A 15,098-nucleotide genomic window follows, 5' to 3' on the forward strand; every position below is an offset into this window, starting at 1 on the left:
ACATACTAGATTAGAGCTCATAATAATCGTGCTGATGATTTAAGCTCTAAGTCTTCCATTTCTGAAGAACAAATAAGAAATTAAGAATAGCTACAGAACTTCAGAAAAAAATCTCAGGGGCTATAGATTACGAATGTAATATGAATCCCTGTGTACAGTTTTCAAAGAGAAGAGAAGGGGAAAACAAAAGGAGGGGTTGGTGGGGAGGAGACCTGAGGTGTACTATAAGAGAGCCATATATGACAGAAGGCAATTATTTTGCTCTGCTTGGCTCTAGTGAAGCATCAGCAGAAATACTTCACCATTTAGGCACTACACTTGAGATACATACAGACAAAATGAAAGAGAGGACTGTAATGAAAATATGTTTTACAAATATAAACCAATACTGAAAGAATTAGACTTATATAGACAAGATTGAGCAGGACTGCATGTGTGAAATGCTGCTGTGAAAAATGAGAGTAGTTACAGAATTTTCTCCATGCTCTGTTATGTTTAAGTCAAGCCATAATAATTTTGGAGCAAAGAAGATTCTTGTTTCAGTTTTTACACTGGAAAGCTTCATGTGGAACAGGTTACTCCCCTGTAACACACCTGTAAGACCCCTTTCCTGTACATTTGTAAGAACAGCTCAGATCAGATGGTTGTAAGTTCCCAGACACACTCGGTCCTGTACCTGGGAAGGGAGAGGGGCTTGACAGTAATCTTCAATTCATCTGGCTTCTCAGTAAAGTAGATTGGACACAAATACTTACCTGCATTCAGAGAATGCTATTATACTGTTAATTTGGTTATTAATTCAATTGTATTCCAGTCACTTTAATTTTTAAGGTTTTGGTTGCATTTCCCCCCTGATCCATAGCAGAAAAGTAGGTGTTGCCATGGTGTGCATATCTAGAGCTCCTGTAAAAGATGCTGTAAAGGGATACTGATTTTCCATTATATACATATGGTAATACAGTGGAAAAGTGACTTAGTTCTAAAAATGAACATCTCTGAGTTGGGGGAGGGTGAAAAGCAAGTCTTGCCAGTTCTAAGACTGGCAAGAGCTGCTAAGAACTGAGTCATCATCCCTGGAGGTATTTAGTGAGATGGGTTAGTAGTGGACTTGGCAGTGCCAGGTTAACAGTTGGACTTTTGATGATCTTAAAGATCCCTTGCAACCTAAATGATTCTCTGATTCTATCACTCCCTCAGCTAAGCTTCTGCAACTTTTTCCCTAGTTTTGTATAGCACTTTCCTGGATGCGAAGTCTTCGTTTTACCAGGAGATGGCACAAGAGACCCTTGCAGCCTTCGAGCTGTATATGCTGCGCTATGAGCAAAGGTACTGTGAAAAATGATCAGCCTTCCGGATGTCTGCCTAAAATCTTCCCATCAGAAACAGGCAAACACGAGATGGTGGAAATTTTCTATACCCCATTTTTAAAACAAACGTCTGTTTACATTCAGCTGCTCCCTTTCACCTTCTAGACAAATGTATGCACACAAAATGTTGTCATTTTAAGTCTTAGTTACCTTCTCTTGATGTGTAATGCACTCACTGACGTAAAATCTGCCAGAGGAAGCAGACTGCAGTGCTTGGAGGATATGTAGACATTGAATTACACATTACAGGGGCAGTGTTAAACATCTTACCTAACTACGTTCTTGCCTTCACCTGTTATAGCCCAGCTTTGCCTTTATCAGTAAGATGAAAAGGGAGGTCAGGATATGTCTGTGCTCCCTTTTCTTGGGGTGCAGTCATTTGTGCTCTGTTGCTACAGTTCTGCATCCTGCCAAATTTATTCTCTTCCCCAGATAGTAGCAACATTTGCAGAGTAGATGATGGATGTGGCTGGAAGAAAGAAAATAGGATGAAAGTGTGTATCTTGAAGAATGCAGGGAAATGGAAGAAATTATCATAGAATCATAGAATGGTCTGGGTTGGAAGGGACCTCCAAAGGTCTAGGTGAGGGGTCAGCATCTCAGATCAGGTGCCCAGAGCCCTGTTGAGCCTCACCTTGAATATCTCCAGGGATGGAGCCTCAACCAGCTCCCTGGGCAACCTGTTTCAGTGTTCCACTACCCTCATGGGAAAGAACTTGTTCCTAACATCCAATCTAAATCTACTCTTCCCTACTTTGAAGCCATTGCCTCTCATCCTATCACTACAGGCCTTTGTAAACAGTCTCTCTCCATCCTTCTTGTAGGCCCCCTTTCAAGTACTGGAGGGATGCTCTTAGGTCTCCCTGGAGCCTTTGCTTCTCTAGGTTGAACAGCCCCAGGTCCCTCAGCCTGTCTTTGGAGCAGAAGTGCTCCAACCCCCTGATCATTTTTGTGGCCCTCCTTTGGACCCACTCTATCTCAATGTCCTTCCTATTTTGAGGGCTCCAGACATGGATGCAGTACTTCAGGCAAGGTCTCACCAGGGCAAAGTAAAGTGGCAGAATCACCTCTCTGGACATCTTTTGATGCAGCCCAAGATGTGAGTTGCCTTCTGGGCTGCAAGCACACACTGCCTGCTCATGTGCAGCTTCTCATCCATCAGCACTCCCAAGTCCATTTCCACAGGGCTGATTTTGACCACCTCATCCCCCAGTGAGGATGAGGATTGATAGTGAGGATTGGTCTGGCCCAGGTGCAGGTCCCTGCACTTGCTCTTCATAGAATCGTAGAATCAGTCAGGGTTGGAAGGGACCACAAGGATCCTCTAGTTCCAACCCCCCTGCCATGGGCAGGGACACCTCACACTAGATCAGGCTGGCCAGAGCCTCATCCAGCCTGGCCTTAAACACCTCCAGGGATGGGGCCTCAACTACCTCCCTGGAAAACCCATTCCAGACTCTCACCACTCTCTTCCTCAACTTCTTCTTCACATGGGCCCAACTCTCCAGCTTGTCCAGGTTCCTCTGGATGACATGCTATCCCTCTGCCATATTAACAGCACCACTCACCTTGGTGTTATCTGCAAACTTGCACTCAATCCCACTGTCAATATCATTGATACAAGCATTGAAGAGTACAGGTCCCAGTATGGACCTCTAAGGGACACCACTTGTCACTGCTCTCTGTAGTGACTTTAATCTATTGAGCACTACCCTCTGAATGCGACCATCCAGCCAATTCCTTATCCAGTGAACAGTCCACCCATCAAATCTGTATCTCTCCAACTCGGTGAGTAGGATGTTGTTAGGGATTGTATCAGAGGCCTTGCAGAAGTCCAGATAGATCATGTCCGTAGGTCATGACCTTCTCCACTGACATAGCCACTTTATCATAGAAAGCCATTAGGTTGGTGAGGCAGGATTTGCCCCTAGTAAAGCCATGCTGGCTGCCTTGAATTAACAGAAACATGAAATGGAGAAGCCTTGAAGTTGGGGGTGGGGGGAGCCAAAAAAAAAAAAAAAAAGTAACATTTCTTTCCATTTAATTTGAAGAGACAGGCTTTGAAGAAGTACAAAGATCTGATTTATATTAGGTGTGAGCTAAGCACAAGTCAGTAAAATATTTTCACTGCTGAGACCAATGCATTTCAAAGCAGCATTGTATGGCATAGACCAGGGCAGGCACAGAGGGTGATAGATGACCCAGGACTGCCAACTGTGTTAGCTCATTCTCCTGCTGACTCATCATTAAATGCTAATGGGGGCAGGAAAGGAAATTAATTCTTGAATAACTGAAAGTGAAAAGTTACTTTTAGGAATGATAAATGCTTCAGTCATAGTGTAGCTAAATTTCTTTAGAAAGTATTCATGGCAAACAAAAAGTAAAAGTAAAGGACCATTTCTGGCTTAATATATTCTTATTTTTATATGTAATAGGTTGTTAAATGTAACTTTAGAAGTAACCAACAAGAAAAAAATCTATCCTTCATCAAAAACTGGTAAAGAAAAAGGTTTTGATACAAATGTGAAGTAAGTCTCTCTGTTAGGTTTTGAAAAAATTTCAGTGTCCAAGTGTGACATTTTGTGGTCTTGATTAGATTATTAGTCCAAGTGATTTAAACAATTGCTGAAACCAGTGGGATTTATATGAATTTGCCTATGCACATTATTCATTGTAAGAGCATCTCATATCATACAGGGAAGTGATTGTCCCCTTGTATTCAGCATTGGTGAGGCCACACTTTGAGTACTGTGTTCAGTTTTGGGCAACTCAGTATGAGAAAGGCATTGAGGAGCAGGCATGAAGAAGAGCAACTAAGCTGATGAAGGGCCTAGAAAATAAGTCTAATGAAAGTTGGCTGAGGGAACTGGGGTGGTTTAGTTTGAGGAAGAGGAGGCTGAAGGGAGGCCTTATCGCCCTTTACAACTACCTGAAAGGACAATACAGAGAAGAGGTAGGTGCTGGTCTCTTCTCACAGGTAATTAGTGATAGAACAAGAAACAGCCTCAAGGTGAACAAGGGTAGGTTTAGGCTAGACACTAGGAAAATTTTTTTCACTGAAACAGTAGTCAAGCATTAGAACATGGAGGTGGTTGGATCACCATCCCTGGATATGTTTAAAGCTTGTTTAGATGTGGCACTCAGCAATGTAGTTTAGTAGTGAACTTAGTAGACCTGGGTTAGTGGTTGGACCTGATGATCTCAAAGGTCTTTTCCAACCTGAATGATTTTATGATTCTGTGTTACCTAGATAATTCATATTTTTAGTGCAACCCACATCCTAAAGCATATTTGTGCATCTAACAATCCCCATCTACTCTGGAAAATAAAACCATTTCTAAAGATCCTTTTCATGCTGCTTCCTTTCAACCAATAGTTTTAGAGTCTAATTACTAGTCTAAAAGGAACTAAAATAAATACAGACTTTTGACCAGTGTCCATAGAGATCTCTCTGATAGTATGACATCAATGAGTGCTGAAGATGGGTGTACATGCCCAAAACTTGACTGATTTTCCAACTATAATAATTTTTTAGTTTGCCTAATTTAAAAAAAAATTAAATAATCTGCTGGTGAACCTGGCTTCTGGAACAACAGTGGTACATATTTTAAATGTGCTCCTGATTCATATTGAATGTGACTTCTTAAAAATAAGCTTAAACGTGAGTAAGGAACTGTTAAAAACATAACAGAGAAGTGGTTTCTTTCCTGACATTTATAGCATCTATCTGCAGATTATATATCTTTTTAAAGCATTCACTAATTCTGTTTAGCTGCTGGTAACAGCCTTATGGTAAGGAGCCAAGGGAGCTGTTGCAATTTGAGTGCTGCATTGCTTTAGATGAATTCCAAGCTTAATGAGACATTTAATTTTCATCTATGCATTGTCGCTCTGTGTATTCCAAGCCCTTCTGGTATTTCTGCACATATGGTCTTTTCATTCCCCATGGAAAAGTAGCTCTTATTCTGTCAAAGAGGAATGATTATCATTATTGATAATAAAGAGATTGGTTAGAGGCCCTTTGTAATGCTTTTAAGTCCTAAAGAGAGATTTCTCAGAGATTGCAACAGTTGGATACACATGCCAGGGCAAAAGGCATATAAATTGTATGGGAGAAGCCAGCAGCCCTTGCTTCACTGGGCAGACCTTCACAGGAAATCTGCATGTCCCCAGATGAACACACATCCTCCTGTTTGTCCTAAGCTGCCTTTTTTTTTTCTTTTCCTTGCATTACCACCTGTCTACTCCAAAGGACCACTTGTTCACCCTACTCTAGTTTCAGAGGACCCTCCACTGCTATAAGAAAGGGTCACCTAGCATTTCAAAATTACAGTCCCCTCCTTTGGTCTTGTGTCCCTTTCCTGCACCAAGGCCAAGTCATGGCAGATTTCTCACATGCCTGTGGAGAACTTGAGATACTTGGTAGTCCTTACTTACACTCTTTTTGTTTCCTTCGAAGTTTCAGTAGGAAGGGTATGTCTCAGAGCACAGTCCTGCTCCTCTGCAGGCTCTGAGCTGGCTGACTAGGGCAGAGCTGGCCTTTGGGTTGGAGGATGTGGAATAGCAATTAGTTCCAAAAGATTGTTGTCAATTGCCTAGTAGGCATCCAAGCAGGATTAGCTCGTTCTGCAGAAACTTAAAACCAGCGTTGCATTTCTGTGGAGCTGGTTTGCATATAAGCACCATTATCCTGATCTCTTCCTACCTGTCCCAGACAGACATGTATAAAGGCACTTCTTGTCCTCTTTGAATGCAGCAGCTGCTCACAATAAATATAGAGATCAGTGGCAAGTGAAAAATTTCAACTTGCTTTAATTCCCCTGGATGCTAAAATGTTCCCTTCTAGATCACCTCCCACAGAATGGCCTGGAGTGGTATTTGGCAATATGACCCTCAGTCTCTTTTGGACTTCAGGAAGCTGATGGTCTTTTATTTTGATGGGGAAGGTGCTGACTCCCCAAAGAGATCAACTATGTATTGTACAAACATCTGCATAAAGTGTTGTCATTACCTTAAGTAAATGGATCCTAAGCCTTCTGCTAGTGACAATCATACTGGTATGTCTGAGCTCTTTGTCTTAACCTTCTTGTAGCAGCAGAATGAAAGGTCCTATGGGTTCCTGCTTCCCTCTGACAAATTCCTGAGGACTTAGCCCGAACAGGTTTTCATCCCATTGGCAACATCGCTTGATTTTAGACATGGTATTTCTGATTCACAGTTTAGCAGGTGGTTTTCAAACACATAATGAATAATACATAGAAGCTGAAAGAAGGCAGCCTAATAATTTTACATCATATTTAATGAGCAGCTGCTAAATATTGTAGCAGTTGTCATGTCCAGAAGTCATCTGCTATCCATCCGGGATATTTACACATTTGATGTATAATGGAAATGAGATGTGGTTTAACCTTGTCACAACATGATCAGTTTGTGTCTCTGAGAGCTTAGCATTTGACATCATCTTTTGTCTGTGACATTTGCCTCAATGAAATGCAATTAATAAACCAGCAGTGTATAAAGATGTAATTTGCAGCTCAGACAGTGAAAATGCCTTAAAATCTTTAAAGAAACTATGTGACAGATGTATCAATGGATGCTAAAACCTAAGATTTTTTTTTTTTAGAGTACTATCATATGTCCTGTACTCCTTTTTTGTCTTTTTTGTCCTAGCAGCTTGCCGAGTGCCTTTATATGATGACATAAAATAAAGCTGGAAAAAATAATGTCATAGAGATAGACTGTTTTGGACTTAAAATATATATATATTCTATAAAGTAAGTAAGTACCATGTATTATTTATATCTATGTATAATATTATGTAGGAACTAGGAATGGAAATGATTCTTGGCACAAGGGACATATTTATCTCCTTGGGATGGAATCTTGCCCCATTTGTGATACTGTTAAAGTCATCAGAGATATTTAAATTGAGAAGGAAGCTTGCAGGAAAGTTACACTTCCTTTTCCTGATGTTTGTGAGAATTTTAGTCCTTGAGAAAAGCATTTCACCAAGCAAAGCTTGGCAGGATTCTCCAGGAAGATAATGGCACTAATACCCCCAGGTTTGACTGGAGAGGCTTCTGCCAGGCCACATGTTAAATAGAGCTGCCTCTAGGAACTTATCATTTAGTACCTCAGTTAACAGAGCAGACTCTTCTATGTCTCTTCTCCATCTCCTGTATGCTTGCTCTGCTTTGTGAAATGTTTTGTCACCAGGATTGGCTAATGCTCAGTTCTGGTATTTCAAAATATTTCCTCAGGTTTGTGATGGGGGTAGTTTTCACATTGACCTAGTGAAAAAGTAGTGAAGAACCCGTGCTTGGAATATTTGAGATGGGGCAGGGGAAGGGGTGGGTGGGGTGGGGTGAATTTTTTAATAAAATAGAGGAAAACCAGTCTTGTACAATTTGGTCAAGTAAGCTTTCTAAAATTCCTATTGTTAATCAGAAAGAGTTTGGCAAGAAAAAATTGATGCAATTTCAAGTAATTAGATAAACACCACAGAGGGGAAAAAAAACCTTCAGTGTATGTTCTGCAGGGCTCTGGTCATTCCTAGTTGTGATTCTAGATCACTTATTAGATAAAGGTGATGCTAGTCTTTGTATTTTTGTTGGTTAGAGACAATGAAACTCTTGAGCAGTGACATCACTGGTATAGCAGAGGCGGACTCAGACTATGCCATGAGAATGAACAAGCAAGGACTGACAGAGCTTAAAAGGGTCTCACAAGTCAATCTCGAATACAGTTGGACAAAATAATTTTCTAATAAGCAAAAACTGAAAGGATTTTGTGATGTATTTTGAACAGACAGGAAATTGAAATGTTTGGTTTAGGAAAAGATAGAGAAAGAGGGTTTGAATAAAACTTTTTGCTGGATTAATATGAAGAAAACTATGTATCTTCAACAAAAAAAATTGACTATCTGGAAACATGAACTAAGAGCACTTCAGTCTTCAAGCCTCTTCCTCGTTGACAGTCTAAGAAATAGAAGGGTGGTTACATTAACTGTCTTTGCAGAGAAAGTGAATGCTGAGAAACTCAGCAGGAGTGGCAGAATAACAGAGCAAGTCACTGTTTTTGTGTGCAGGTGGTAGAGGTGGCAGGAACAAGGACAATAAAAACAGGCCTGCAGCTGTGATGTCTGGAAGTAGGCTCATATCAGGCAGTGGTGTGATAGGAGTTATCAGTGGTATGGTAACCCCACTGTTTTTTGACTGGAGGGGAGGGTGGAAAGGACAGGGAATTCTTGGTTATTCTGCAGTCAAAAAGTGCCCATAAAGCACCAGGAACCTTTTATCAGTATACTAGAGGCATTACTGCAGCAGCCAAGTGTTCCTCGTGCACACAGAATCCAAAGACAGATGACAACACTTCTGAAAGATGTGCTGGGTAACAAGAGGAAAGACAGGAGGCTTAATATAGCAGAGAAGCCTCTGTGACCTGCAAAAGATCTGGGAGGGAAGGTATCACACGAATTCTGTGGCCTCAGCAGAAATCTCAACAGAACATTAAGTGTAAGGCAATAATAGACTTTTTCTGATTCTTTAGTCCAGAAAACCTACTTTACACAAGCACAGCTAGAAGGCAGCCCCTTGCACAACCCAACAGCCTTAACCTTTTTTCTGTTTCACGATTTTCTTCTCCAACCCTCTCACCCTATACCTCGTGCATATAACCTGTTGCTCCAGTCCCAGAAGAACAAAACGAGTGAGTTTATACACTTGCCTTCCTCAGGCTGTATGTGGAACGCAGTTCTCAGCCCAGAGCGGAGCAGGGTTGGGAAGATCCCTTTAGACAGTGGGTCTTCTGCTTGAAAAGCAATTTAAGAACCATCTCTAGGAAAAGCAGCATCGGGAGCAGTAACGTGCTCTCTTCCGCCAGCGTCCGGGGGGGTTCCCTGTGCACTCCCCCGGGGATGCATTCCCCAGCGCCGTTTGAGGCTGCTCAGCTCTATAAATGCCATTTGCATCGGGGTAGGATGTAACAAGAGCTGTAAATCACTGACGGCGGAGTGAACTCTTCCAGGGGCAGACTCGGCGGAGCCGGGCCTCCGAGAACTGTGGGCAATGTGTGAACGGTGTCTTTTGTTGGGGGGGAGGACTGATGGCAATTAGATGATACTTATCTGTCCCTTTGATGTGTATTTACACAAACAACGTTTTCCTCCGGGGCTTGCAGTATAAAAGAGAAGCCGTGCTCCCCGACACTCTCCTTCCCGGCATCTGCTAAACTAAGCAGGATGACCAAGGCCCCTTTCTCTGTGGAGTGGCTGTCCCAGAGCAGTCAGGCCCTCAAGAGCTCCATCGAGAGCTCACCGCATGGAGCATCCTCTGTGGGCCACCGCCCCGGCTCCGGCTCTCGGCCTGGCTTGAGGGAGCGGAGTAAGGAGCAGTCTGCCGGCCCGCGGGCCAGGAGAGGCAGCAGGAGCAGAGAGCGCTTGGCGACCGCCCCAGCTACAGGTAATCACGGGCTCCGCGACCGGCGGGTATCTTGGTGCTCTCGCGGCGGGAGGAGGAGGACGGGCCTTGTACCAACCCCCGGGGCCCCTGTAAAGTGCAAATGTGAAGCGGCTGCCCAGAGGCGAAAGCGGGGAGCCGGGCACCGCCAGGGTTCCTGGGCCTGGGTGACCCTTTTCTCCGTTTGCTCTGTCCCAGGAGCGGGCGGGCAACCCCAGCCGGAGGCCGGTCCCGAGTGCTCGAGTGCGGAGGAGCCCGGTGGCAGGGGCGGGCGGCGGCTGCGCACGGCCTTCAGCGCGGAGCAGATCAGCACCCTGGAGAGCTCCTTCCAGCGTCAACAGTACCTGGGCGCCGCTGAGCGCCGCAAGTTGGCGGGCAGGATGCGGCTCTCGGAGGTGCAGGTGAGAGCCTGGGCAACGCGTGGGCATGGGTCACTGTGTGGGCTGACAGACGCTGTGATCTCATCTCTTCTTCCCCTTTCCCCCAGATCAAAACCTGGTTTCAGAACCGTCGGATGAAGCTCAAGCGGCAGCTGCAGGAACTGAGGACAGAGCCTTTCTGCAGCCCTCCTCTCCCTTACGGACCTCAGAGTGGCGTTGTGCCTTTGCCTCTCACATACGTGGCCCGGCCACCACCTCTGCCCCAGCAAGGGGCTGCCTCTGGAGGTTTCAACTTGGCGGCGCTCCCGGCACCCACCCTGGACCTCAGCAGCGCCTGCAGAGCACAGCCTGTGGGCTTTTGGGCGGCGCCCTGCTTTGTAGGGTACAGGGATCCCAGAGCTTTCTTGCTGGGTGTCTGACCTTCTGATATGGACTATGACTAAGGAAGATTTGCACTACTGATAGCTATCTAGGCTGCCCTTGTCTGTAACTGCCTGGTACAGTTACAACGCAACACTGAACAAAATATTTTAGAGAGACATACTGGACAATCTGAATCATGGACTTCAGGCTGCTGCATTTATAGGCAATTGTGTGAAATAGGAACACTGTGGAGCAAACACTAATATAAACTGGATCTTTAATAAATCTAAACTGTTTTCAGCTTTCCTGTCAGTTCCTTCCACAAGGATTGTAGAGCTATTTATCCTGCCCTTAAAGACAGCTCCTCTTCGTTAAAAGGAAGAATAGGCTCCATGTTCTCTATCCGTTCTGGGCCCCTGCAATTTACCGAGGATGCATGCAAAAAAGCATGAATTTGCCCTGTCCTCTAAAGCAGGTATCCAAGACCTTTAGCTACTTTGTAGGTGGTACTTTCTCTGATGGGACTGTGCTTTTAACCAAGTGTGTGTTCATAGCTGTTTACTAGTACTTCATGCTGGTCTTCCTGTAGCAGCAGAACAGATGCTTTATTTTGGAGCTCTTTAAATAATATATATGATTTTAAGATGTAAAAAGTTACTTTCTAAATAAATATGTAAATGTATCTTTGCACTTTCATGTGCAGCCTCAGAGGATTAGTAACAAACCTCTTGTCTAAACAGATCTTGGAAAAAAACTAACCTTGAAACTTATTTAAAAAAAAATAGTCTTGGCATCTCACATGCAACTAATGGGGTATGAGAGTGGTGATCAAAAGAGATGTAACATTCCAAAGCTGATTTTTCCTAAGTAGCAGTAAAGTTTGTTACCATTATGCTATGCAATTTTTTTAAATTTACATGATGCTTTAGAAAATTGAAGATCAAAATGTTTTGATTTCAGGCTAGAGAAAGGGCTCTAAGAAATGATCCTTGACTGATGTAAATTGCCATAAATCTTTCAGAATCAATCGTCAACTAACATGAAAAGAGTAATAAAAATTTACATCACTTTAGAGTTGATCTCAGAGGTTATTAGAACATTTCCGATTCACTTGTAATCTCGGCTCATATAATGAATGGTCTGAAAGTTCTCTGTTACTCATTCTTGAACACACATTTCATTTTCTGTACAGAAGCCAATCTGCCACTTAGAGTACACTTGCCTGGTTAAAAAAAAAAAAAAAAGAAAGAAAGAAAACAACCAACTAACAAAAAAATAACAAAAAACACAATGGTGCTGCTGAAGGCTGTGCTGATTTTCTGAGTAGCTGTCACATCTGGAAGTCTCCTTAATTGTTTTGTAATCCAAGCTGTATTTTTCAAGCCTGTTGAAATATTAGTATTTACTTGCAATTGCACAATTAATATGTCTGTAATGCAAGAGTTTCAGAAAAATCAGGGCTCAGGTGCTATCAATCTTTCTGAGACATCTTCAGGAGTATGATGTAGTTTGGGATTAGAAAAATTCATTGAAATGAGATGAAATGTTCCTTTGAGTGGATTTTTTTTTCTCCAAGCATTAATAAATACCTATATTGATTCAAAAGGGGGAGGGGGAAAATGCATTTCTCCCTGACTTTCGAAAGTCATTAGAGAAAGCTCTGCATTCTCTGCAAATATTTTCTGTGCTCTAAAGCAGTGACCTTTTTAAAACAGCAAAACAGTCAAGGACAATAAATATACTATTCACCTAAAAAAAAAAAAAATGGTGGTCTTAAGCATGGGACTCGAATTTGGCTATTCTATTTTCAAGTGGATAGTGGTTGAGGGGTTAGGCGATCCCCTTATAATCTTGTACAGCCACAAAGGAGAACCCTGCCTCTCCTCCACATGCTTTGATCTCCCCAAACTAAAGGAATAGTAAGCAACAGCCAGAGTTCAGAGCCAGAGTCCCAGGCCCGGAACCGCCCGCAGCGCTGCGAGAGTGCCCCAGTCCTGGGCCAAATGGGGGGAGAGTAAAAGGAAAGAGGGGACGCGCACCACCGCAGCTGGGCCAGGGGGAAGTGAGAGAGATGAAAAGGCTCGGAAGGAGAGAGGGGAACAAAATACTCCCACTCCCGGAAGGGAGCTGCTTCCGCGGGGACAGGGTTTGTGCGGGACGGAGCCCCCTGCCAAAGGTAGTAAGGGAGGGGTAGGAGCACATCTTATTGGGATTTCCAAACATCCCGGGTGAGCTGTCTGCTGCGGACAGCTCTGGCTGAGCTCTCCCGGGGTGTCAGTCCCGTCCTTTTTTACCGGATCCTCCCAGCCCCGGGACTGGTAACGAGGAGCCGGCACTGCTGCAGTATCGGGCTCCCCACAGCCGCAAAGCCGGGAAGGACTATGCGATGGAGAGCACATCACAGAGTCGGCCTGACACTGCATTTTCCCGCACCCGAGCACGGCTCGCTGAGCTGCAGCAGTGCTCATAGGGGCGGGAGGAGCAGTTCCCTTTCTGTGCAAAGCAAGCCAGATGCAATTAGAGCTGCAGGGACAACATATATTGTCGCAGTCTTTTCAACGATGCCCATGAGAGTGGTGGGGGACAACTCTGCCGGGCCGAGCTGTCCCGGAGATGGAGGCGTCGCTTGCGGGATGCACCTATGCGGTCTACTCTGTATTCTCGCTAAGTCACACAGGCTTCGCACTAGGGCAGCGGGCTGGGTAGCGGAAGCAGGGCTTGTTTGAGAAGGTGTTAATGATCACTTAACATAATGACTCTTTGGCCACGCGTGTATACTCAACAAGCACACGGAATGCCTTGTTTTGGCAGAGCTAGCTGCAAATATTGTCCCGTTTCCCGTCAGCTGCTCCAATGAACGCGGGAGGTGATGTTCAGTGAGACTCAGTAGTAGATTGTGCCGGGTATCTGCATGATCATTCATATTCTCCCTGCAAAAGTAAGCTTTCTCTGGAAGGTAATTACCACATTACAGTGGTCTAGACAACTATATGCGAAATAATTTCATTTTTGCTAGAGAGGTCCAATTCTGTACTAAAACGTGATTGCAAGCCTTCACTTTGATCTGAAATAAAGAAACTCGGACATCCCTTCAAGTTTTATTCCTGCTTGTTTGAATCTCTCGTGCATTGTGTTTTACTCCCCGCAGCAATAAAGGTGCAGTGGTGATTGGTAGCCGTGGAGTGACGCAGTGCTGCTGTCAGACCGCTGGCCCCAGGGCCGGCAGCCACCGTGTCCCTGAACAGCGCAGTCCCCATAACGGGACCCCACCGTGACTAAAAACCCCCTTCGCTTCTAGCGCTCTCCTTTGTGTCTTTAATAGCATCACAATAACCACCAGCACCTGAATGCTCTCCGACAAGACAAAGCGAAGTCTGCGAGTCAGCTACAAATGGGAGGGGGGGAGGTGGGGGGGAAAGAAAGAAGGGAAAAAAAAGAGTCGATTAGCTGAGGAGGAGCAGTTTAATATTTCTGCAGTGAAACTGTTTTGAGCTCTCAGCCTGGAGACTCCCGAGGAAAACGCTGTATAACCTGGAAATTCGGCTTCCTGGGGAGGAAAACGGGGTAGGAGGGGAAAAATTGCCAGAGGACTAACTTCAAAGCCTTTCTCCCCTGCTGAGTGTGATCGGAGGGGGAGAAATACGATTGAATTAGCACCGCTGTAATGGCAGAGAGCTGTCTGCAGCCCGCTCTCGTTAACTCCTGTCCCAATTTGGCGAGAGCAGCCAACAGGGGACTGGGAATAGGGTCTAGGTATTGCCCCCCTGCAGCTCGCAGACACGGTGGAGCCACTCCAGGGACCTCTTTACAAACCAGGTGAAGTTATTCAGCGTTGTGTGCTAATCGGGAGAGATCTCGCACAGGCAGGACATTACATCTAATTGCTGCCCATTATCTCTTTCTTTGATACGCAATTAGATGACAATTAACTTGATAAATCCCACCGAAGCAGGGGAAGAAGAAAGATGAGAGATCTCTTGGTCCTGACATGGTCCTCGTGGTAGATTTTGCTACTCTTCCTTTGTAGCTGACTTTTAAACTCTTAGGCTTCGACCTAGTGTTATCTTCTAATAGCGTTTAGTAGGGAGCTAATCCTGGCATTTTCTTGGTATTCAGGTAGGTTAAGCGCTTTAATTCTTGTTTTAGTGCTTAGTTATTCTGCCCGAGCGATTCTGTGGAGGTGACACAAGTCCTCGGGCAACGTGAGGATGGTGTGCATGGGAATTCAAGCACTATTTTGTTTCCAGCTAAGTTGTGCTTATCTGAGCGCTTTGTTCTCTAGTTGCACAAATAACTGAATGAGATTTCCCCGATAAATTGTTTTTAATGCAAAGCGCGTGTTTGTTCCACTGTCGCTGAATAGGAGTGTCTGCGCTTGCAGTGTGTGAGCCGGGAGGCAATAGGGTGCAGCACTGCCGAGTGAGTCAGTAGCATTTGTTATTTATTGTGTGTTAGTTCCTATTGTTCCCATGGTCTAAGGAGCGACTGGCTGATGGCCCTGTTAGTGTTCACGGGTACTTCAAACAGAAAAG

The 15,098-nt window shown here is 44.3% G+C and overlaps 1 protein-coding gene across 1 annotated transcript; it reads left to right on the plus strand.

Annotated features, from left to right (window-relative positions):
• Positions 1–9,606: 9,606 nt before the first annotated feature.
• Positions 9,607–10,622, plus strand: LOC128968053 (homeobox protein vex1-like). Its single transcript, XM_054382374.1, has 2 exons — positions 9,607–10,224; positions 10,311–10,622. Exons 1-2 carry the CDS (start codon positions 9,607–9,609, stop codon positions 10,620–10,622), a joined length of 930 nt encoding a protein of 309 aa, XP_054238349.1.
• Positions 10,623–15,098: the final 4,476 nt, after the last annotated feature.

The sequence above is a fragment of the Indicator indicator genome, chromosome 7 (assembly GCF_027791375.1).
Source record: "Indicator indicator isolate 239-I01 chromosome 7, UM_Iind_1.1, whole genome shotgun sequence".
NCBI lineage: Eukaryota > Metazoa > Chordata > Aves > Piciformes > Indicatoridae > Indicator > Indicator indicator.

Excerpts from the sequence above, each read along its gene's own strand:
- LOC128968053 (XM_054382374.1), top strand. The coding sequence starts at position 9,607 with ATGACCAAGGCCCCTTTCTCTGTGGAGTGGCTGTCCCAGAGCAGTCAG. Across the intron at positions 10,225-10,310 it reads TGCGGCTCTCGGAGGTGCAG|ATCAAAACCTGGTTTCAGAA; the intron begins GTGAGAGCCTGG and ends CCTTTCCCCCAG.